The sequence below is a fragment of the Abramis brama genome, assembly GCF_963993115.1.
Source record: "Abramis brama genome assembly, chromosome: 3".
Taxonomy (NCBI): domain Eukaryota; kingdom Metazoa; phylum Chordata; class Actinopteri; order Cypriniformes; family Leuciscidae; genus Abramis; species Abramis brama.
The window spans coordinates 6,871,939-6,897,594 of record NC_139965.1 but is presented as its reverse complement, the minus strand read 5'-3'; the positions used below and the strand labels follow the sequence as shown (position 1 = coordinate 6,897,594).

General features: G+C 38.9%; 2 protein-coding genes across 3 annotated transcripts; both read left to right on the top strand.

Annotated features, from left to right (window-relative positions):
- Positions 1-3,550: 3,550 nt before the first annotated feature.
- On the top strand, positions 3,551-15,563 carry LOC311079163 (sterile alpha motif domain-containing protein 3-like). 2 transcript variants are annotated; one of them, XM_084108369.1, is made up of 6 exons: positions 3,551-5,136; positions 7,475-10,506; positions 11,295-12,271; positions 12,422-12,580; positions 12,896-12,991; positions 13,980-15,563. In XM_084108369.1, the coding sequence occupies exons 3-6, from the start codon at positions 11,297-11,299 to the stop codon at positions 14,295-14,297; spliced, it is 1,548 nt and encodes a 515-aa protein (XP_083964495.1). In that variant the 5' UTR covers positions 3,551-5,136; positions 7,475-10,506; positions 11,295-11,296; the 3' UTR covers positions 14,298-15,563. The 2 variants fall into 2 exon arrangements, with proteins under 2 accessions (XP_083964495.1, XP_083964496.1); XM_084108370.1 differs by lacking the exon at positions 3,551-5,136 and having other exon boundaries at positions 5,172-7,539; positions 10,368-10,506.
- A 6,407-nt stretch (positions 15,564-21,970) lies between these two features.
- LOC311079183 (aerolysin-like protein) lies at positions 21,971-24,748 on the top strand (the record flags this gene model as incomplete). The annotated part of the gene is made up of 2 exons (XM_084108395.1): positions 21,971-22,156; positions 23,569-24,748. The coding sequence occupies 2 exons, from the start codon at positions 21,971-21,973 to the stop codon at positions 24,328-24,330; spliced, it is 948 nt and encodes a 315-aa protein (XP_083964521.1). The 3' UTR covers positions 24,331-24,748.
- Between the last annotated feature and the right edge of the window lie 908 nt (positions 24,749-25,656).

Genomic DNA, 25,656 nt, shown 5'->3' with positions numbered 1-25,656 from the left:
ACTTGGCGCTTCGGGCCACGAAGACCACCGCTCAAGCTCTCGGCCGCAGCATGGCCAGTTTGATTGTGCTTGAGCGCCACCTGTGGCTTAACTTGACGGAGATCAAGGACGCAGATAGAACCGCCTTCTTAGACTCTCCGATCTCCACATCTGGTCTCTTCGGCCCATCTGTCAGCGGCTTCGCGGAGCGCTTCACCGAAGCACAGAAGGCTTCTAGTGCTATGAAGCACTTTCTCCCCAAACGCTCCAGCTCGGCTTCACGGCGTCCCAAGAGCGCGCCGCGGCCAGAGAAGTCAGTTCCTCAGGTTCATCAGCCCCGCCCAGCGGCTGAGACCGGTCAGCGCTTAAAGCCAGCGAAACGTTACCCTTTCCCTAAGCGCCAGGGACCCAGACCGAAGCTCACGCTCGACCTCGAGCCGAAGAAGCCGTCCTAACCGGCAGAAAGAGGGGTTCATGTCCCGCCGCGGCCGGACCAGCCCCGAAGATCGCTCGAACACTGCTCACAGCCCCCTCTTCAGTTCAGGCGGCTGGAGTAGTTTTAAATGCAGAAATAGGGCCTGCTATCTGTCATGCACCTCTGCACACAAACGCTGTTTTAACAGCGACCCACAAAAAGCACAAATCGAGCAAAATTTCACTTTCATGTCTAGTCGAGCCCCCGTCTCCGGGCGCTCAGTCTTCAGATATGATCATACCTCTGGTTCATCGGGCTCTGGCATGGCAGGCCATACCCGGAGTCTCAGAGTGGGTAATGAACATCATAAAGCGCGGTTACTCGCTTCAGTTCTCCCGCAGACCACCACGCTTTCGAGCGGTTATTCAAACTTCAGTAAGGAGCACACTAGTTCATGTCCTCCGCACCGAAGTACAGGGTCTGCTGGCAAAGGGGGCTATCGAGAGAGTTCCCGCTGCACTAAGCGAGTCAGGGTTTTACAGCCGTTACTTCCTCGTTCCGAAGAAGGACGGCGGCTTAAGACCCATTTTAGATCTCAGGCATCTGAACAAAGCCCTCATGACACGGCCGTTCAGAATGCTTACAACCAAACACATCCTGGCGCAAATTCGCCCAGGCGATTGGTTCTTTTCAGTGGATCTAAAAGACGCGTACTTTCACATCCAAGTGAACCCCCACCACAGGCCATTCTTGAGATTCGCCTTCGAGGGGCAGACATACCAGTACACAGTTCTACCTTTTGGACTGGCACTGGCACCTCGTACGTTCACGAAATGCATGGATGCAGCTCTCTCCCCCCTGAGACAGCGGGGAATGCGCATCCTGAACTACCTCGACGACTGGCTCATTTTGACTCAGTCAGAGGCGGAGTCCAATACTCACAAAGCCTGGCTTCTCAGTCATTTAGAATGCCTGGGGCTCAGGGTGAACTTCTCCAAGAGTATTCTGTCCCCCAGTCAGCGTATCACGTTCCTGGGAACAGTTCTAGACTCCGTACTTATGAGAGCGTGGCCCACTTCTACCCGCGCTCTCTCAATCCAACAGCTCGCCGCGTCGTTCACGAAGGGCACTCATGTACCCCTTCGAACGTATCAGAGGATTTTGGGCCTTATGGCTTCGGCAGCTTCAGTACTCCAACTAGGTCTACTGCGCATGCGTCCTCTTCAGCTGTGGCTAGCACCTCGGGTACCCCCTCACGCTTGGCGTACAGGTATCCTGAACATCAGGGTGGACCAGCATTGCATTCTAGCACTGGCCCCTTGGATGAACGCCAGCTGGTATCAGCAGGGCGTGAGCATGGGAGTGGTCTCAGAAAGGAGGGTCATTTCGACAGATGCCTCCAACTCAGGTTGGGGAGCCCTGTACGAGGGCAGGCCTGCCTCCGGCCTCTGGTCGAGCTCGGAGAAACGCCTACACATAAACTGCCTCGAGATGAGAGCAGTTTTTCTGGCCCTAAAAACCTTCCTTCCACACCTGGCAGGACACCATATCTTGGTCCGGACGGACAACATGTCAGTGGTGTCCTACATAAATCGCCAGGGCGGTCTCAGATCCCGCAATCTGCTCGCCATAGCTACCCAGCTGCTACTTTGGGCTCAGACCAATCTGCGCTCGCTCAGAGCAGCTCACGTGCCGGGCACGTTGAATACAGGAGCAGACATGCTCTCTCGGGGCAACGTTCCCCCAGAGGAATGGTCTCTCCACCCCCAGACAGTTCTCCTATTATGGGAAATCTTCGGACAGGCAGAGGTAGACCTCTTCGCCTCAGAAGACAACTGTCACTGCCCAATCTTCTTTTCGAAGAAAAAGGACGCGCTGGCCCACGACTGGCCCAATCGTCCCCTTTACGCGTTTCCTCCGGTCTCGATGCTGCCTCAGGTCATCGAACGGATCAGGAACACGGGGTGTGCGATCCTCTTGATAGCTCCTCTCTGGCGGTCCCAATCTTGGTTCCCAGAGCTGATGCAGCTGTCAGTTTCAGACCCTTGGCCAATTCCTCTGAGGAGCGACTTATTGGCTCAAGCGAACAGAAGGATATGGCACCCCCGTCCCGACTTGTGGGCCCTTCATGCCTGGCCGCTCAACGGCTACCCCAGGACCTCCCAGAGGGCGTCCTGAATACTATTCTGGAGGCTAGAGCTCCGTCTACTAGACGTCTCTACCACCTTAAATGGTCAGTGTTTTCCAGCTGGTGTCAGGCTCGAAACCTCGACCCTCACTCTTGTGAAGTACCGTTGGTTCTTTCCTTTCTCCAGGAGCTGTTGGACGCGGGACGTTCCCCGTCCACACTCAAAGTGTACGTGGCAGCCATCGCGGCTTTTCACGTTTTGGTGGCTGGCTCTTCTCTGGGAAAATGCGACCTTATTGTTCGCTTCCTTAAAGGAGCCAGGAGGCTCAACCCGCCTCGGCCTCCCTCAGTGCCGGCCTGGGATCTTTCTCTGGTTCTACGGGCCCTCAAGGGACCCCCCTTTGAACCCTTGGGGTCCACGGACCTAAAGTCCCTTTCCCTGAAAACTGCTCTGTTACTGGCACTGGCGTCAGTCAAAAGAGTAGGGGACTTACATGCGCTTTCCATAAGCGCTTCCTGTCTTGAGTTTGGCCCCAACGACTCTAAAGTCCTTTTGAAGCCAAAACACGGTTACGTGCCTAAGGTGCTCTCTACTCCGTTCAGAGCGCAGGTAATTTCGCTGTCGGCCCTCCCAGTTTCGGGAGAAGACAGTGATGCTCATACGCTCTGCCCTGTTAGAGCGTTGAGATTATACTTGGAGCGTTCGGCCTCGTTTAGGCAGTCCGAACAGCTCTTTGTCTGTTTCGGGGGCCGAACCAAAGGGTTGCCGGTCACGAAACTCACGCTATCCAGATGGATAGTTGATGCTATTGCTTTAGCATACACCTCACTGGGCCTTCCTTGCCCCATGGGTGTCAGAGCTCACTCCACGAGAGGCATCGCCTCCTCGTGGGCTTGGACTAGTGGTGTCTCTATTGAAGACATTTGTGCGGCGGCAGGCTGGTCAGCTCCGTCCACATTTGCGAGATTTTATAACTTAGAGGTCCCTGCTTTACAAGCACGGGTTCTCTCAATCTAACCTCGGCTCTCCGATCCGGGTTAAATTTCTAAGTTGTATGGGAACTTTACATGGGCTGGCCCCTTTCGCCCTAGCCTATGTACACACCAAGTATCTTTAGACCCGATGTTCTGGTCTGTGGTATTCTGGCTACTTTCTATCCCGGAAATTCCTGGATTAGAGTAGCCACGAGACTTAGCACGGCGTTTTAAAAAGTGTTCCCACAGCGTTTGCAACGCAGTACGAGAGAACGTTCTCGTAAGGGAACGTACTTGGTTACTTACGTAACCTCGGTTCCCTTAGAGATAAGGGAACGAGTACTGCGTTGCCCTGCCGTGCTATCCTCGAACATCAGGTATTTTCGTTCAGTCGATTAGACCTGTTTTATGGCGAGATTTCTCTGTATTTATACTCTTCTGCCACGCCCTATCTGGCGCGCTCGAGTATGGCAGGGCGCCAAGCTCTCTGATTGGTTCGTGCGCCTCTGCTCTCTCGCCATTGGTTCGTGCAGTTGCATGCAGCATAGCCTATCAGCTAGCTCGCGCGAGCCTGATGCTCTCGCTTATGCTGCAGCAATGCGTTTTAAAATAAAGGCTTCAATATTCTCGAGAAAAGGAGTTTTCCCACAGCGTTTGCAACGCAGTACTCGTTCCCTTATCTCTAAGGGAACCGAGGTTACGTAAGTAACCAAGTACGTATACACAGGTGATGTGTAATATTCAGTGCCAGTAAACTCCACCCGCTGGAACAACTGAATAACTGCACTGTAAAAAATCCAACTCACAAAAAGTTAGACTAATTATTATATTTAAGTTAACTGGACAATTAAATGCAAAAATGTTGGCTTAACTAGTGAAAAGTCGTTGGTTCAACAATTGTTGAACCAACATAGTATTAGTTGTAAATTCGATTTGTAAATGCGAGTTAACAAGCATACAAGTTGGGTTGGAAGTTGGAGCATGCGCACTGTAACGACCACGAAGTTGGCGCATGTGCAGTGAAGCGCGCGAACACCGAACAGTGGAAAGACGAAGGAGCCATTTTGACCATCAGCGTGCGAGACCTACGGATTTACTTGCATCCAACTGCACCCAACGTGTTTCTTCTCAAAGTCATCGTTTTATGTAAGTAATAAGTAGAATATATGCATTATTTTGAAGTTGTTTGTGAAATTAGTATGTATTATTGATCGCAAAGCCCTGTTAACGCGTATGCATGGTATGATTTTTTTTTTCTACGAGCAAGATTAACTGTTAAACAAGTCTCCTAACTTGCATTCAGCATGTAAAATGTTTATAATAGAATCTGAGGTAATCGTTTTGAGTTAAGAAGTTCGAAATCGCCACTTATTTTAAACTAACTTTATTTAGTTTGGGATTTTTTGCAATAACGTGACACCAAAGAAATATTTTAAAGTCGACTCTTTATCTTGAATTTATAGGCTAATGTTATTCACACACGCGTTGCCGTGGGCTAATATAAATTTCCCATTTCAGACAACTCAAAGTCAGTGAAAATCTGCACATTTCGTCCTTGTGCCATTTGCCTGGCTAGGCATTCTCACGTGTTTCTACTCATCGGAATCGACAAGACTGCTAAGTTAACGGCTCATTTAAAGTAAGTATCATTTTATGGAGTTGATTTTGATTTGATATTAACATATGCACATAAAATCAATGAATTTGCAAATGTATTTTGCTCTCCACAAACATGCATGTCAACTTGTGTCTGTAATTTATTTGATCTAATTCAAAGTAACGTTACCACAAATTGTATTAACAAACATGTCTTTTTTGTAACAGTCTCATCCCAAAACGTCATATACTATAACGTCAATATGAGACGGTTCGGGTTATGGTTAGGTTTAGGTATGGGTTAGGGGTACCGCTAGGAGGCGCTGCTGGTGCGCTTATGTCTCCGTCTCACATAGAGGGTTTTCACGACGCGTCATCAATCCGGAAGTCGGCCATTTTGGAGGCACTGAACGTAAACAGTGCCATTGAACTGAACGGACTCGCAAATTTGGCTGATTATTGCTTCTGAAAAATGGTCAAGTTTTGGTCTGTACTCATCGGTCGCACCGAGAAAAAACATTTATAGTTCTATAGACTGCCGAAAATTAAAGAGAAGAGTGCAAAAAACTGATGAAAGATGGCGTTTGTGGTTGAGAGAGGCACAGCATCAGCCACATGTGTAAATGAAGCGTTATGGCTAAAATTTTGACGTAAAATAGTTAACTATGGGTACATACACGCTGTCAATCCGACTATCTTTGTATCCGATTGGAATATGATCTAAAATGATGTCCACACTGTATTGCAACTGTTCAGGTCCAATTTGTGTGTCCACGCAGCTCTTTGACAACACGGCAATGATGTTGCGTTGATGGAGGGGTTTGCTTTTGCAATATAAATGTTTTCTTATTTAAATTTTACAATATGGAGATGTGTAGCCGCTGCGCTGGACTACTGCGTCTCGAGCTGCAGAACTGTAGGAGGCTGGTACTGTATGCACAACTCTTTTTCCGCGCCGGTTTCAAAATACTTTTCAAAAATAATAATGTTATGCTTGTCCGGCACTTTGCAACAACACAGCCTTGTTTCGGCTGCAACTTTCAGCATGTTCCCTATAACAATGTCTGATGTTTACATTTTACGTGGCGTGAGAAAGTCACATAAACCACGCGAAAGAGCGTTCAGACTGGTGGATTTCCTGATATGTGATTTGAATAGGATATTAAACCACATATGGATGTAGCTTGAAACGGATTTCATGTGCTTTTTTTTGGACTGACAATCTGAACGTAGCCAATGTCGGGATGCGAAATAGAAGTAAGGACTAACGTTAGTTAGAGAAGCTAGCTCGTTCGGATCTTTACCACATATTAACTTAAGTTTGTCAAAATGTTGAGCTCTTTCCTGCTTTAAGTCCTTCTCTATATGATTTCGCAGCTTCCATGTGTTGTTCCCGTGGTTTAGACATCAGAAATTAGTGTAACAATGTGTTCAGTAGTACATAAACAGTGCAATCCATGCTGTTGTTTACATCCGAGTAACCTCCAATATGGCCGCGCATCCGGGTAACTGACCAAATCGTGACGTAGGTGAAAACCCTCTATTGATGTTGTAGGGGTACCCTTTTCGTTGTATGTGGTCAAGACACGTCAGTAATGACGTCTTGGGATGAGACATTTGTACAAATCTCTGGACATTCATTTAATTCTGAATTTCACAGACACAATTTTAAATGTTTTTTTTTTGTTTGTTTGTGGACTGCAAAGAAATTAGCAAATTTGACCAAGTTCATGAATTTGAGTGCATGTATTTAAAAGTGCAATATGTTATGTTACATTTTTTTTAATAAAATAATGAATACGTATGTGTTTGCATGTAAAGAAAAATCTGGCTACATGCATATGTCCACAAACATCCATTTATATAAGAAATATAATTACATCACACGGACCGTTGAGGCTGAGCGATATGGCTGAAAACTTTATCACAGTATCAGTGTTTCATATCGGTCAATATCGATAATTATTGATCTTTTTTATGATAATTTTATTAATTTTTTTTTTAATATTTAAAATATAACATAACATATACATATTATATATAAATATATTACATGTAAACCTTTTTTATTTTAAACTTACCTTCTGGTTATAATCCCCACAGTTATCAAGGCTAAAGTGCAGCAAATCGTCGATAATGTATACTGACTTCACCCTGTGCTGCAATATACGTTTAGTTTTACATTCATTTAACGTTACAGAAATCAGCTTGTAACGATTGTAACTGTATTGACAAGCATAACATTATTGTGCAGTGTGCCCTTTAAGAGACAGATAATGTCACGTCAGACGTGCGTTGTGATAATGTGATAATGTCATTAAACATAACAATATTGCTGGCCATAAACTGAGAATGTGCACGTCTGGTGTGCTGTGCGATAGGCTACCTCGAGTTGTCCTGACCATTGATGTCCTGACGCGCACGCTGCGCTTCCCGTGACCGTCCGGTGAGTGACCGCCTTTACTCCCCTGTCACTCCCTATGCTAACTCCCTACGTTGCTAGGTTACGAGAGAGTGAGTTCTTTTGTTCATGCAACCAAACTTGCTTCGCAACCTCTTTTTCTTCCGGCGAAGATTTTTTTTTATCGAACGTTATATCGAATGCGTTTTTTCTTGATATCGATTACGTGTCTATCGCGATACATATCATTATTGTTTTATCACCCAGCTCTAATGCTTTTGTATTCATTTTGGGTTTTAAGGTTACATGCATACAGTTCTGCTCTAGCAGTGTCCTTATGTTTGGATTTCAGATTTTGGCACTCATCAGCACATGCAATGCAAAATTTGCAAATTTTCCCACTCTGCTCAAGATGTCCTTCTGAAACACATTAGACTACGACATGGAGGAGGAAGAAATTGGCCCTGTTTTTATGACAATTGTGTCTGCACCTTCAAAAACCCAAGTTCACTTAAATCACATCTTTCCAAAATACACAACAGAAGCAGAAAAAGAATAGAAAATTCCACATTTTTTTGTGATTTGTGTGATTTCAACGAGATCTGCACTGAAACTCAGTTGTTCTCTCATCTTGGAAAACATCTACGGAATAAAGAAACTATTCTGTGCCCCTTTCAGAGATGTGGATTCAAAACAAATAATCTCACAACCTTTAGCAGTCATAGAACAAGAAAACATAAAAATCAGACCGTCAAAGATTTCAGATTAGTATGCAAAGAATCAGAAAAAGTCTTCGATGACACAGAGCCAGAGGTGTACAGTGATCCTGAAGAAGGACCATCATCACATGACCAAGACAAATCTATAGAGCAGAACACAGAAAGTGTTGATGCTGAGACGCTTGAACATAAACTTGCGCATCTTTTTCTTTCTATGCAAACTGTATTGCATATTTCTAAAAGTGCAATACAAGAAATAGTGGAGCAGTTACATGACATTTTCCATTTTTCTAAGTTCCTTGCGGTTGATAAAGTAAGAGAAATACTTGCTAATCATAACATATCAGATTGTCAGGTTGTCCAAGACATTACAGATGCAATATTTCAAACAAATCCTCTTTTTGTAACTACATCTGCGAAAGGCAAATTATCTACAGATTACAGAAGAAATTTATATTTTAAAGAGCAATTTGCAGTGATTGAACCTACTGAATATTTGTATGACAAGTCAAAAAAAAATTCTTATGTTTATGTTTCTATTACAACCCAGCTACAATGTTTATTAAGCCATAAAGAGTTTTTAGACAAGGTTGTATTTAATCAGGAGTCTTTGCCTGGCCATTACAAGTCTTTTCAAGATGGAAGATACTACAAAGAGAACAAACTGTTAGGTGAAGAGGATGTTAGTATTTCTTTAGGGTTATACATTGATGACTTTGAAGTCTGCAACCCCCTCGGTACCTCAAGAAAGATACATAAAATTACTGCTGTATATTGGGTCGTTCTAAATTTGCCATCAAAAAGTCGCTCCACTCTCAATTTAATTAATCTTGCAGCTCTGGGAAAGAGTGATGATGTGCGATTGTTTGGTTATGAAAAGTTCCTCGACCCATTGATAAAGGATGTAAAGTCCCTGGAACAGGTGGGGATATTTGCTCCAGCTTTACAGCAGTACATAAAGGGTACTGTGTTTTGCATTTGTGCAGACAATCTTGGTGCCCATGGCCTTGCAGGCTTCCAAGAAAGCTTCATTGTTGAGAAATTTTGCAGATTCTGCTTAATATCTCAAAAACAAATTGCCAACACTGAGCCTGGAGATTTTTTGTTAAGAACTCCAGAACAACACAACTCTCTGGTGGAGGAACTTCAAAAAGGTGACCAGCCCCAAAGTTTGAATGGTGTGAAAAAGGAGTGTGTTCTTAGTAAGCACTTATCCTACTTCCATCCAATCACAGGATTTCCTGCAGATGTTTTACATGACTTTTTTGAAGGGATTATTCCTGTTGAACTATCTCTGTGTCTTAAGCACTTGATTTCAAAAGGATTTATATCACTAGATGAACTGAACAGTCGTATCAAGTCCTTCCCTTACAAGTATGCGGACCGTGTAAATAAACCACAGAAAATTCCCAAATCTATTTTTGCCAAGGGAACAATTGGTGGCAATGGGCACGAAAATTGGACACTCTTGCGATTGCTACCTCTCATTATTGGATCCAGCATACCTGAAAATGATCCGGCATGGGAGATTTTGATGGACCTCAAACAGATTGTAGAATTGGTTGTATCTACAAAGTTTTCAGAAGAGACATTATGCTATTTGGAGGCTAAAATAGCAGATCATCGGAAGTTACTCACAGAGACATATCCAGATTTCAAATTAAGACCAAAGCACCACTTTGTCGATCATTACCCACACCTGATCCGCTGCTTTGGGCCATTAGTGGAATTATGGACCATCAGATTTGAGGCCAAGCATAGTTTTTTTTAAAAAGTGGTGCATGATACCCACAATTTCAAGAATGTGCTTCTCACTCTGGCAACAAAGCATCAGCAAATGTCTGCATATTATTTAGAAGGACATTCTCTCTTCAAGCCACAGTTATATGTTGAGAACATTAAAGTGGTTGAGACCAATTCTTTAGATACAACACTGAGGGTAGCCGTGACCAAAAAATGTCCTCATAAAAAAACTGTTTCTTTAAGCTCTGATGTACGTCTCCAAGGTGTCAGATATGTTAAGGACATGGTCATTTCTGCTGGCCAGTGCAGTGGTTTGCCAGAATTCTTTAGGATTGTTAGTATTATGATTGATGAAAACAATGTATCATTTATCTCTAAAAAACTGTCATGCTGGTATTTGGAACATTACAGATCCTTTGAACTTACTGAAAGCAGTTACACGCCAATAGATATTCTGGAGCCGGAGTCTTTGAATGATCCCACCCCACTGCAAGCATATAAAGTAGGAGGAAAGCTGCTGGTATCTCTAAAAGTCTTCCTCCATTAAAAGGTAAGTGCTTTTTATTGTTGTTTTTCAATTAGTTTGTAAGAAAGTAAATTTTCTTGCAATATGTAAATCTTGCTGTGGTGAGCATGATGAGGTTGAGGGCCATGAGAGAATGGCATTAGGCCGGTGGTGTGATTACTGATGACCGACACCTGCGTGATGCACCAGTCTTGTATCTCTCATGGAGCGGAAGCATAAAAGTAGGAGTAATCACAGTGAAGGACGAGATGTTCACGATCGTAGTTCCTACTTTTATGCTTCTGCTCCTCCGTTAGAGATACAAGACCGCTGAGACATGCAGATGTCGGTCATCAATAATCACACCACCGACCTCACGCTGTTCTCTCACGGCCCTCAATCTCGTCCTGCTCACCACACGTGTATTCTCATACACTGCAAAAAATGCTTTTCTTTATCAGTATTTTTGTTTCGTTTCCAGTCCAAATATCAACAAAATTCTTAAATCAAGATGCATTTACTAGATGAGTTAAAGGCCATACAGATATTTAGTCTTGTTTTCTTTTTAAATAAATCAAATTTAAGTGAGTTGTTGCTTAGAACAAGCCAATGGCACTCAACAGAAAACAAGACCTAATATCTTATGGCATTTCACTCATCTAGTAAATGCATCTTGATTTAAGAATATTTTGATGTTTGGACTAGAAACAAGACATAAATACAGAGTAAGAAAATCATGTTTTGCGGTGTAGTTTACACAAGCTTAGTGTGTAAAGTTGTAATTATGCCTTTCACACATAAAACAAAATATTTAGGATATCTTGTCTCCACAGAAATGTTGCTTCGGGTTTACATCTCACCCCAAAACATTAGGAAAATCAACCTTCCACAGCTGCCGGCCTCGGTGGATGATTTACAAGCAGAGCTGAAGTTGAAGTTGCAGCTTCAGGGAGAGTTTATGCTACAATATGAGGACCCCGACTTTGGAAATGAACTGTGCAATTTATCAGACATTTCTGAACTGCCTGCAGAAAAGGCTGTGTTAAAAATTGTGTGGGACAAAGATTTATCTGTTTTTGATCAGTCTGATACACAATCTGTTTCCTCCCTTGGTACTGCCAGTGTGTCCTCAACTGCTTCTCCTCAGACCTCATCAGCCATCATTCAGAGCAATATGAGAAGTGCATCACAGTGGCCCTCACCCTTTCCAATTCCTACTTTCTCGTACGATGTTGAGTTGAGGCTTCAGAAAGGAAATGACGTTTATGATCAAACAAGCAAAGCTTTAAGTTTACCAAGAGAAATGAAGTCACACATTTTGGAAAAAATTGCAGAGACAATATTTGCTTTGAAAGCATATCCACGGCCTGAGGAAATTGAAGATGTTGCTTCTGCACTCGTACTGAAGCATCCCTGCCTTACAGAGCCAGGAAATGGCAAAGGATTTGATGGCTGGAAAATGAGTATAAAGTATAAACTTGGTAATTACAGATCTAAACTCCGTTCAGCTGGTTGCAACGAAGTCAGTATCAACAGGAAAAGAGGAGGTGATGGAGCAGGTGCTGTGAAAAAGGCCAAACGAGGAGAGGTTAATTATTTGCCAGATCATCCTACAGGCCAATCTGATGATTCTCTCGAGGAGGAAAGGCTCTTCTTGGTAGAGGAAATGAAGAAGAAAACCAAGAATGAAGTGCTTCTCAATCAGAAAATGAGCTTGACTTTCTCCCTCCGACGAAAGGAGATTGTGGAAGTAGTGCCAATGGTATCTGAAGTGCTGGAACGATGGCCTGCCCTGTTTCTTCCAAATGAGGTAAAATGAAGATGGTTGAAGTGAAATTATTTGGGTGTAGATGATCTTTAATGCATTTTATTGTTCTGTTGCTTGTAAATGTCTGTTGTAAGCCATTTGAAGCCAGTTAGTCAATGTTACGACCAAGACCTGTTTTATTTCTATCAACAGTTATGTAATGAATTCAAACGCATTACCAGTGTGGACCTCCTCGATACTTTCAGATCAGCAATACACCAGCACACTCCACAACTCCTCAAGTTGTACAGAGCAAGAAAGGGGGCATTTGGAAACGAAATGGAAGATCTTCTCAACAAGCTTGATCAGCAGGTAACTTGTTAAAGTTACCAATAGATAGATGTTTTTAAAAAACGATTTATAAGAGCCATTTGCTATTTTATTTTCAGAAGATATTTTTGAAGAATTATGACAATGTATGTCAAGTGTTCACTAGCTGATTAGATTTTGGTTCTGAACTTACTGCATACAATACTGATTTCCTATTAAAGCCATCTATTTTGATTCATGGGCTCATTAGCAGAGGCTCTGTGACTTAAAAAATACATGCAAACTCATAACAAAATTAAATTAATAACAGTGCATTACAATATTTTTGTTGTTGTTTTGTACCCATTTTTTTTTTAGACCACAAATATTGTGTCTCATAGAAGGCAAACCGTCCTGGAAGGTCTCCCAGTGTTTCTCAGAGAAGACTCTTCAGCACTTTTTAGAACATGCCAGGTGAGTCATGTTTATTACTTATACATCATCTTGCCATGGTAATGGGAATTTTTGTGTTAAAGGGATGGTTCTGAGTAATTTCAACCTTAGGGTCCTTTGCACCGTGACCTTGAGCCAAACCCCCCCCAGGTGGGTGTTTAACTCATGGTCATAGTGCAAAGGACTCTAGGTTGAAATTACTCTGAACAACCTCTTTAAAGGAGAACTCCGATTAATTTTAACATGGAGATATTTTTTATTTTATTTTTTTGTAAATTTGGAGTGTACAACGTCAAAAATCAGTGTTGCCTACACGTGTTATCCTCTTTTTAAAATTTGCACCCTGTTGACTTAAATGGGACTAGTTTTAAACCTGCTTTTAGCCTCTTAACATCCTTGATATGACATTTCAAGTGCCCAGCCATTATGAGTGATTCCTTCAAGAGGGAGTATGGTGAATATGACTGACTGCATTAGATGTAAAAGATATGAATAAAAGTGATGTTAATTCAGCCAGCACACATCGTGTTTACATCCTGTTTTCGGTCGACTGTTCGACAGTACCCAACAGTGTACACTGTTCTATGTACTGTAAAATTATCTCAATGTTAAAATTGACTGAAGTTCTCCTTTAACAACAAACAGATTGTTTTGATTATTCATTAGTTATTGATTTAAAGTATATTTTTGCAAATACACCATGATTCAGTCAATGATTTTGTATGCAATTTGTTAATCTCTAATATTTTGAATTTTAATGAAACTGAACATATACCATCTTGGTTATTATAATTGCTTTTTTGTGATGTAGCTTATTCAGGGCAGTACTAAATTGAAAAATAGCCAATTGTATTTTGTGTATTTATGTACTTTATAAAATTATTAACATCTTGCAGATTCTGCAGGTGGGATTGCAAAATTTAGAGCACATCAATTACTTTTTTTGTTGTTGTTGTTGGTGTCAAGTGATACTGATTTATTCTTTTTTTATTATTATTATTATCATCAGGACAAGACTCCAGAGGACAGACAGACCAGAGGGATGAAGGTGGGAATCCTTATTGTAATTGAAGATGATGCCTGCCCCAGCACACTGCCCAGTGTCATCAAATTTTCTGTTGTGTTGGAGGAGGTAATTGTACTGAAAGATGCTGCAGATTTGCAGTCTGCACTTGCTTACCTCTTCGGCCTTCTGTTTGCCTTGGATTTTGAGTACCCGAAGCAACTAAAATACACTTTCGAGGTTATTGAGAAGGTGTTCATGGAGATGGGCAGCACTCATTGTTCTCCTAGGGTAATGTCCCTAAAAAATAAGCTATTGCTGTGATGTTGCATTTATCTTAAGCATTTAAGATGCAAGTACATAGTTTTTTTTGTATTTTTTGAAATGTGCTTGCATTTTGTTTGATTTTTTTTTTTAACTGTAAACTTGATTGTGATAAACATTGTGCCACTCTTTCAGCACTTTAAGGCCAAACGTTAACCTGCACTTGCATATACTTGTTCGGCCTTCTGTTTGCCGTTGATTTTGAGTACCCAGAGAAACTGAAATACTCTTTTGAGGTTATTGAAGGTGTTCATGGAGATGAGCTCTCATTGTTCTGCTAGTACCTCAAAACTAAGATTTTACTGTGACTTGTTTTTGTTTAAACTGTAAACTTGAGATTTTGATAAACATTGTGCCACTCAGTCAACACTTTAAGGCCAAACGTTAACTTGCATGTGCACATACCTGTTTGGCCTTCTGTTTGCCTTTGATTTTGAGTACCCAGAGAAACTGAAATACTCTTTTGAGGTTATTGAAGGTGTTCAAGGAGATGAGCTCTCATTGTTTTGCTAGTACCTCAAAACTAAGATTTTACTGTGACTTGTTTTTAAACTGTAAACTTGAGGTTGTGAAAAACATTGTGCCACTGTTTCAGCAATTTAAGCCCAAACGTTGAAGGAACACGCCAACTTTTTAGGCCATTAGCTTATTCACAGTATACCCCAGAGTTAAATAAGTCCATACATACCCTTCTCATCTCTGTGTGTGCTGTAACTCTGTCTGACGATCCACTGCCAGCCTAGCTTAGCACAAAGACTGGAGGCAAATGGCTCCAGCTAGCATACTGCTCCCAATATGTGACAAAAAAAACAGACCTTGTTATTTATACTAGCTGTAACTATACAAATCTTAACATGTAAATAGGAAAATGTTGGTGTTATTTTGTCACTTATTTGGGATTGGTATGCTAGTTTGAATCATTTACCTCCAGTCTGTGTGCGAAGCTAGGCTAGTGGTGGGTGTGTCAGACAGAGTTACGGCATGCACAGAGATGAAAAGGGTGTGTATGGACTTATCTAACTCTGGGGAAACAGTAAATAAGCTAAAGTCCCAAAAAGTCAGCGTGCTGCTTTAACTTGCACTTACATTGCTCATTTGTGTTTCATATTAACAATTTTAAATGTTACGCATAGAACGTGTCAATGTGATAACACTTTGAATGTTAAAGAAAAAGTGTTTTTTCTGCATTTTGTTTTATTACTTTAAGAATAAGTATAGCTGTTGAACATTGTTTTTTGCTGTTATGAAATAAAACTTCCAACAAAATTTCAAGAATGTAGTAGTTTTATTTTTTTAAGCCTGTAATGTTTAAAAACACATTTTTAGTCCACTTAACATACTTTATTAAGTTAAGTTAACATAACATTAAAAGTTGAAATTTTAGAATTTTCTAAGTTTTTTTAACTACAAAAACTCAATCAGCTGAACAAAAGATCTTAAGTTGGGAGAAATGTGACTTTACTTAGTGAATTGAGTTAAGTGAACTACTTGATTTAAAAGTTGAGTAAACTCAAAAAAGCCATGCAGCAAGTTGCCTCGAAATTTTAAGTTAAGTCAACTTTTTTTTTTTTACAGTGTGAATATTACACCTGTTCAGTTTTGCAAACTGTACTCACATATTTGTGGCCTATCCCTTATTTTAGAAATCAGTTTTTCTGTATATTGATTTATAGTGTATTGTTAAGATGAATACAACTTAACTGAATTTTTCTATGATTTGGCGATGGGGTGTGTAATGTATAGATGACATGAAACCAACCGCATGTGGTTGAACTGAAACCACCAAGGTCTCCCATATTTTGGTACCCAAATGTTGACAGGTATGGTGTTTACTGAGTTCATAAATCACAGAGGTAATGTGAATCTTGTCTGGATGTTACAGGGTCAGATGAACACGTGTGTGTTTATTGAGTTCATAGTAACGTAATCAACAGTTTCCTCCAAAGGCGAGATCTTTGAGCAGCTGCACGACGTCTCCTTTGTGCAGACATTACAAACATTGCAAACGCTGAGGAAAACTTCATACGTACTAGGTAGAGTTGTCGAGTTACTGATGCTATGAGGTGTTAGTGAACCTGTCGCTTGTATATATATATATATTTTTTATTGCAGAACTTCTAATTATATACAAGATACCATAGTTGTATCTTTAACAATGAACAATCACAATGATCAAAAACAGCCTCATATTCACAATCACATTCACACATTCACGTTCACATATATGGACAATTTAGTGATTCCAGTTCACCTATGCAGTAAATCTATGAATTTTATTTGCAACAGTACAAATATCTATTAACTTTTTTATAGATAAAAATTTATGTAAATACTGTTTCTACTGCTAACTTTTGTCCTACTGATTTGGTTCAAATCAGTTGAGCCAGAAGTCAATTTAACAGATTCATTACAAAGTTAATTCAAATGATCTTTTTTTTTTTTTTTTTTTTTGCATGCAATTTGGTTAAAAATAAACAAATACTATGATTGTAATTGGCATATGCTTCATTTAAATGTCTTAACACTTTATTTTGATGGTCAATTTTGAATATTCTTTTGACTATAAGTAATGTTGCACCTATGAGTCAACTAACTCTCATTAGAGTATTAGTAGACTTTCTGCTTAATATCTGATAACTCTTTATTGTGATGGTCCTCCAACAGACATGCACTGACTATAAGTAACTTTGCAACTACGTCAATTTATCCTACTTAAATTAAAAAAATAAGTTTTCTGTAAAGTAAAATATATTATTATTGCTATTATTTTATGCTGCCCTCCAAGTATAAGCCTACAAGGCACAACAAACCTGTTTTTTGTGAATTTTAAATCGCAATTTTTACCAGATATTTTCAGAAACCCAAATTTTCCACAAATCGTGCAGCCCTAGTTAGTGCTGATATCAGCATGTTCACAGTTGTTTTTTACAGGGACCAGATGCCACTGATGAGTCCTGCTGACTTCAACATTCACATCTCTTTAAACTTCTCATTATATTGTTTTATGTGAATGAGCGAACAGGATGAATTTCATATCGTTTTGAAGCAAACATTCTAGGCTACATGGTACAATTTTCAAAAGTCTTGTGAACAAATAATCATTTTGGGTATTATGGCCTTATTTCAGTGACTAAAATATATATATATATTTTTTTTTTCTCACAAACCACGCATAAACGTAATTTTCTCAAAACTACAAACTTTTACGTACATGCTGCACACATATTATTGTAGCAGAGTTTGTGCTGAATACAATGAAATCAGACTTTAGCCATGACAATTTTACAAGCAACAGAAATAAGCACAAATGTCAGAGCATGTCAGAACACCTCGAGGGCCCAGAAAACATCAATTCTGCAGTAGTGATGTCCGTTGAAGTGGCTGCGTTGCAACAGCGGTCTAGAGGCGCTAAATAGACTCCCACAAAATATAGTGATAGGCTTAGATGTCTCTTTCTGTAGCACTTAATTAAAAGCACACCTATTTTGTTTCTCCATTTTAATCTCAGGCTTAATTCACAACAGCTGCTTGGCTGTTTGGTAACAGACCTGAGAGTAGAGTACTGAACTCAATGGAGCGGTTTAAGATTTCCCAACTATAGATTAGACACGATTTTGTAAAATAGAATAAGAATCCTAAATCAAGTTAAGTTAATTTACAATTCTGTACCATGAATTTGTGAAAAATCCTAAATTAACTTGTCAGTTCTTAACTTAAGTCTTAAGATAGAAAGTTTCTGTAATATGCCCCCTGGACTAGAGTTAGAGTTATAGAGTTAGTGATTCATAGTTTGGCGAGGCTGACCTCTGTCGATCGTTAGAAAAACTATTCTACTTTATTCTACTTTTACATAGTTTTGCATTCATATTTTCATTCAGACCTAACCTTTTATCAGAATGTTTATATTACAAGCTGCATTCCGCATGGTTTTAATATGACACTCTACTTTGTGAGGTGGAGCGGATTACCTTGGAAATCATTGATCAATCACTCGGGGTGTGTTTTATGGACTGCCTGTCCCCTTCAGAGCTGTATTTAAGCAGCAGACTCACCAAACACATCACACTTTTCCAGCTTTGACCAGACGAGCTGCTCTTGAGAAGAATTTCAGACTGCAGTCATCCAAGTAAGTATACTTTCACTCAAGGGCACTTGACTTAAGATGTAGCTAGCTAACAGTTTATAATACTTTGCATGAGATTATCCAGCCCAATTTCCTCCCACTGCGTATCTATAGCATGAGTTCATGTTTTCAATTGCCATGCTTTTTATGCAAAATTTACCCATTGACTTTAATTGGTTGTCTAGCAACTGCATTCCAACAGGTTGTTTAAATGAAAAGTCAAAATATGTTTAAGTTAGGTTTAAAATGTTATGGGTAGGTTTAGGGAAAGGTTTGGGGTTATATTTACGAAAATAATCAATCTGGATCTGGGCCTCCTCAAAAAACTGGATGAGAAAAAAATCCATATTATAAAAATAAATCAAAGCAAATATTACCAAATGTGACATGAAAAAGTGTATAAATCTATAGTTTTTCTAAAGTAGCACTGTCCAACAGTGGCATCCGCGGGTAAAGTTACAGCGGGAGTCCGCTGTGTTCCTCTTGGCCACGACTTATGTTGAGGAGCTGCGGGAACATTTTAGTACCACGAGAGCAACTCAAAAGCATAAGGAGCCTAAACTAAGCCTAAGCCTACTGCTCTCTATTCGCTCTCGCAGTACTTTGATGTAATTCACCGATCGGTCTGTGCAGCGCCGGTTCAAGTCCAACAAGCCTATTATCAGGGTGCTGGAGGGCGGGACATGATGCTACATAAACGCTTTTTGACTTTCTCAGTTTGTGTAAATCTACTTAGGGTTCAGAGAATTTATTTTTTCCCACAGTAATTTCACACGTCTCATACAATTATGTGGTTTTGTTACAGTGTATACGTTTTTCTTGATATACCCCGATGGAAGTGAAATGTGACAACATGCCCCATAGGTGGAGTTCATTGTAACATGACCATTTGACAGCTTAAAATGGTATCTGATCTAATCAAAAAAAAAAATATATATACAAGACAAACTATAATATTTTCTGTATATTATGAGAATTTTTTTTTTTTTTTACCTTTGATGCATGTAAACCTGTTGTAGGAGACTCCAAAACAACATTAGGAAACTTTAAAATAGCAGAATAGGGGCACTTTAAAGAACCATATCAACTGTTAAATAACATATTGGATATTACAATAATATCAGATTTAAAAGAGGGGTCATTCACCAATGTTTAATGAATACAAGTTGTTTTATTTTCTTTAACAAAAGTTTTTTCATTTTTTTTTTTGAGAAGTAGAAAATCCCGCGGCACACCACTATATAAAAATATAAAAAAAATTGCACAAACATGCATTGCTTCAAATGGCATATAAAAATAGATATTAGGCTAAAAAAAAGTAGTACTTACATTTAATGTGTAAGCTTAAGTCAGATAGGAACACAGTAAGTATGATGTTGTTGGTGATGCTAAAACAATAAATTTACATATTGTCGCTGTCGGGCGGAAACCTTGTATTTAAACACTGTCGTCGAAGTTGGTATTGTGGCTTTATGGTCAGTGTCATTATAATATTTTAATTTTATGAAAATCAAGCTCAAATTGAGTTACATATGGCAAGCCGTTTTAACTTTTATTCATTTCCAGGATATGAATCCTTGATATCAACAATTCAATTTTCATTAGTTAAAATGATAGTTATTGATATCAGGAATTAGATTTCTACTAGTAACAATGGCTATTTTTGATATCAGAAATTACATTTCCACTAGTAACAATGATAATTCTTGATATCAACAATTGAATTTCAACTAGTAAAAACTATAATTCTTGATATCTGTTATTGTATTTTCACTAGTGAAATGTCACCATAGGCTGCCATTCAAAATTAATTGTTGATATCAAGAATTTATTTCTTACTAGTTGAAATTCCAGTTTCACATATCAGAAATACAATTCTTATTAGTAAAAACATTTATTTTTGATATCAAGAATTCAATTGTCACTAGTTGAAATGTCTATTCTTGATATCAACAATTGAATTGCTACTAGTAACAATGTTCATTTTTGATATCAATAATTCCATTTTCACTAGTGACAATGTTAATTTCTGATATCATGAATGTGATTGTTACTATAGTAAGAAAGCCATTTTAGATATCTGAAATTATATTGATATCAGAAATACATTTTCAAATATCAAAAATTAAAAAATGTACTAGTAGCAATTAAATTGTTGATATCAAGAATAGACATTTCAACTAGTGACAATTGAATTCTTGATATCAGTAATTCACATTTTTACTAGTAACAATGTAATTATTGGGTCCGTGTACTTTTTTGTTCATTCATTATTCTATTTCGGAATGAAAGATGAAATTTAAAAAAGGGTGCAGCTTTGTTTTTTGTTTAAAAGAAAAAAAGCAGAAATGGCTGTATTGTTTTCCAAATGTATTGTTGTCATCAAATAATAGTATTAGAAAATTGGACGACATTTCCGATCGTTTTTTAATTTGTAATATTTATTTGTACGTTTATTGTATTTCATTTGACTGATCCCATCTTTACCCGGAAGTAAATTACACCGTCGTGCAAAGTCATAGATATATACACTAGATGTCGGACATAACCTATTTATGTCCGACACGGTCAGACATGTATTTATCATTGAGTCCAGAGAAAATTTAAAGGAACACTCCACCGTTTTTTGAAATAGGGCTTATTCACCTTCTTTTCTACATTTAGATAGGTAGGCAAATGCATTTTTGTCTCAGTGCATGCATTGTTTTAGTTTGACAGGGTCGGCGCTAGCTTAGCTTAGCATAATGAATGGAATCCTTTGTTGCCAGCTAGCATGCCCTGAGTAAAAGTGACATAAAAAAAAAAAACCCACCTAATTACTTCTTGTGGCCTGCATATTGAGAACAAGTACAAATAGTGATGCAGATTAACACTAGGCGATTTCCTAGGCAGATATTGACTTGGGACTATATTAGGGGGAAGCACAGGCGAAGCACTGCTACTTGGGCGCAGAGATATCACGCCCATGTAGCAGTGCTTCGCCTGTGCTTCCCCCTAATATAGTCCTTAATATATAAGTCAGTATCTGCCTAAGAAATCGCCTAGTGTTAATCTGCATCGCTATTTGCACTCGTTGTGAATACGCAGGCCACAAGAAGTAATTAGGTGGAGTTTTTTATTTTTTATATCACTTTTACTCAGGACATGCTAGCTGGCAACAAAGGATTCCATTCATTATGCTAAGCTAAGCTAGCGCCGACCCTGTCAAACTAAAACAATGCATGCACTAAGACAAAAATGCATTTGCCCACCTATCTAAATGTAGGAAAGAAGGTGAATAAGCCCTATTTCAAAAAACGGTGGAGTGTTCCTTTAAGGTTTTGATATTAAGATAATCTACTTTAGCATGTTTGCCTATTCAGACACACCTGATTCAAGTCAGCTTATTAGTAGATACTCACAGACCTGAAATGAATGGGTCAATTAAGAAAGAAGTCCAGCGTGTGCTGTTGTTGTGTCTACAGAAACTGGGTTGGGAAACACTGCAATAAAGTGTAAAGCTGATGTTAATTCTGGTCTGATATTATTTTCAGATCGATTTAATTCCAAGATGTCCGACACAACAACTCTTCAACAAATTGGTGGACAAGGAGGTAATGCATTCTCATTTACTGGTCAGAACAACGGTGCCAGTTTAGAGAAGATTGGAGTCTGGGTGGGAGGATCGCAGGTGAAGGCTGTCCGGGTCTGGCTTTCAGATGGGAGAGTTGAAACTTTTGGAGTAAGTTCTGGACCGTATCAAGTAGAGGTCGACCGATTCATCGGTTTCGCCGATTAATCGGCACCGATAGTTGATTGTTGGAACTATCGTTATCGGCAAAAATACATACCGATAGTTTTTCCTGGTTGCGTCCATTGCTGGAGCGGCTGAGAAGCGCGCGCTGTCATTCATTACACAGTAAGAGAGAGCTGAGAAGGGTCTGCTGGCATCATGCAGTACAAGAGCGGCCTCTAGAGGTGTAATAAAAACTATCGCTGATGCCTCGTGTTGTTTATTTCGACACGTGATTCTGCGTGCTGCACTGTGAGCACATGCTGACATCAGATGCGCGTTTGCTAAAATGTATGTATACAGTACATTTTGTCATATCATTATAAAGTGATTAATTTGTTGACTAAATGCTGCATTAGTAGAGAAAGAACAGCACAACAGTATGTTTGTTTGCCTTCAAGGCTGAGGATGCTAACATTAGTAGTACCTCAAGCGGTTAAAACACTGACAAAAATAAACGTAAGTCCGACCCGAATGTTTAATGTCACAATTGTTACCTCTATTTGCATTAGTTTATATCCAGCTGGTCACTTTTATGCATTGAATATGCAGAGAAGTTGCATATTTAAAGCTAGAGACGTAAGATAGCAAACTGATATGTTCATACAGCCGACAGAAACATAAACAAACCATAAAAGCATTCGATTTCGGTTATTTTTTCATCATCACTTTAATACATATTTTGTGATTTTGATTAGATAATCATCAAGTGTTTATAAAATAGAAGCAAAAGTGTGAGACTACATTTAATATTTATTTAATTTCAATGCTCTTGTAGATATTTAAGCATGACTGTTTGGCTTTATATGAAATAACACTTACAATAAAATTCCATATGTAACATTAACTAAGGTTAATAACTTCTGTATAAGGATTGTTCATTGTTTGTTAATTAACATGTACTAATACATTTTTAAATTAAGGTTTTTATTTGTTAACCATAGTTAATGCACTAATCAAACTAACATGAATGATCAAGGTGCAATTGCATTGCTCAAATATTATACCGATCAAATTTTGTTACTTTTTTATTCATTAAGTTGGCTTGAAAAAGAACAGTTAAACAGTTGCATTTTGAATGTAACTGGTTTTATTTGTTATTTAGACTATTACTTTTTGTTTCAGTTTGAATGAATGTCTTTTATTGACTTCAATATTTATTCATATTATATATTTATTTCATTTAGCATGTTTTCATGGTTCAATACAGTTTTATTATGTTTATAATAAAGTTCAGCACTGTTTTACTTGGAGTGCTATGTTTGTTTTTATCCAGTATAAATTTTAAAAACTATCGGTTGATTAATCGGTTATCGGCAAGTATGGCCCAACCTAGCTATCGTTATCGGTAAAATCCACTATCGGTCGACCTCTAGTATCAAGAGTACAAGTTCACACCTGGTGAGTGTTTCACCTCACTGTCCCTGTGGGGGAACGGAATAGGAACACGTCTTGGAGCCATCAAATTCAAGACCAGTCTGGGGAAAGAATTTTTTGCAAAGATGACATTCTGTTGTTTACAAAAAGAATATCCCATTGATGTCGGGTCTGGATATTGTTTGGGAGTCGTAGGAAGATCTGGTTGGGACATTGACTACATGGGATTCATGTTTCTCAAAGCAGTTGAATCAACAGTTCTCACCGATGTCCACTATCCCACTCTCCACCAACTGATACCAAAGGTGACAGTAGAAGAAATCAAATCCCTCACTTTCAGGAACAACTCCTCCACCACACAAAAACAAAAAGTTGAAAGCTCAAAGAAAATAACTAACAAATCTTCATGGTCTGTGGGTGCAAATTTATCTTCAACATTTAAAATGGACGTGAAGGCTGCAATTCCAGAGGTTGTAGACATTACTCCAGGAATTAGTGTCACCATTGGAATTGAAAGTTCTTATAGTCAGGAGTACACAGATGAGAGAACCGAAACTCTGTCTACAGATGTAGATGTGCCACCAGGGACGAAGCTGCATGTTTCAGTCACTATTGGCAGAGCCGCTTTTGACCTGCCTTACACTGGCACAGTGAAGATGACCTGCAAGAACGGCAGTGTGTTTGCGTATGGAACCAAGGGCACATACAAAGGCGTCACTTACTCTGATATCAAAGTGGATACCAAGGAATCTCCTCTGTAATGTCAAGACAGATTGCACATGTAATGCACAAGTTCTTTGATTACTTCTAATTGTGTCGATCATGTATCAGTTGCTTTACATTCAGGCTTCATTGCATTTTTTGGGGTGGTGTTTGGGTGTTATGGGGAAATACACTGTATATATATTCAATATTTGTTGTTTTCAAATAACCTTATATAATACCAATACACAAATATTCATATAGCTTCATACTTTGTGTAATCACTTTAAAATAATCTCCAGATACTGATTCTGTAATAATGTGTTTAAAATGACATTTAATAATAAAAAAAATACAATTTATTAAATAAACCCTGTGTTGCAAGCATTGTTCCCTCTACTTTTCTTATTTTCATTACTTTTCTCTAATGGGTGAACATTTCGGCCACATGAGCAACGGTCTTTATACCAGACCTGAAAAGGGAAACAATGTGGTTTTAATTATATAGTTGTAACTTGCAACTTTAATGTGCTATTTCTGTTTGATTTGACCCTTAAAATAACTTAAACTTTTAAAAACAAGCAATTCAGGGTCTCCAGTTGTTTACAGTCCTGTATTTTCTTTTTTTTATTATTAAATCCCATGCAGAACAGTTAAACTCTTCATATTAATTCAATATAGTAATATGAAAAAAGAAATTAAAGCAGTTACACTGACTTGGTTTGTGACCTTCTGATCAGTGTCAGTGATCAAGTATTAGTTCTTATATATTTAACTGTAATTTTCTTGGATGTTCAGGGGAACTATACATTCAACATGTTTTTAATACAGACACATATGGTGTGTTCACACTCGGCATGTTTGGTTGGATTAAAACAAACCCTAGTGTGATTGCTCTGTTAGTGTGGTTCATTTGAATAAGTGTGAATGCTGCCATCTGAACCTTGGTGTGAACCAAATAAGCAGACTGAGAATGCTGAAAAGAGTCTTTTCAGCATTCCAAATGGCAAAAAGTTATGTAGTTTAAAAATAATATTTTTTTATTGTTTATAGAATTTTTATTTTAAATTAATTCATTAATGATTTAAGTAATAATTTATGTACAATATTAGACATTTTTGAAGTAGAAATCCATTTTGAAAGTTCAAAACACTGTTAATTACAATAACTAGGTTAGCTGAAAGAAATATTGTTAAAGGTCCCGTTGCATGCGATTCCATGTTTCAAAGTTTAGTTAGTGTGTAATGTTGTTGTTAGAGTATAAATAATATCTGTAAAATTATAACGCTCAAAGTTCAATGCCAAGCGAGATATTTTATTTAACAGAAGTTGACTACAAAAAACGGCTGGATTGGACTACACCCCTCTACTTCCTTCATTAGTGA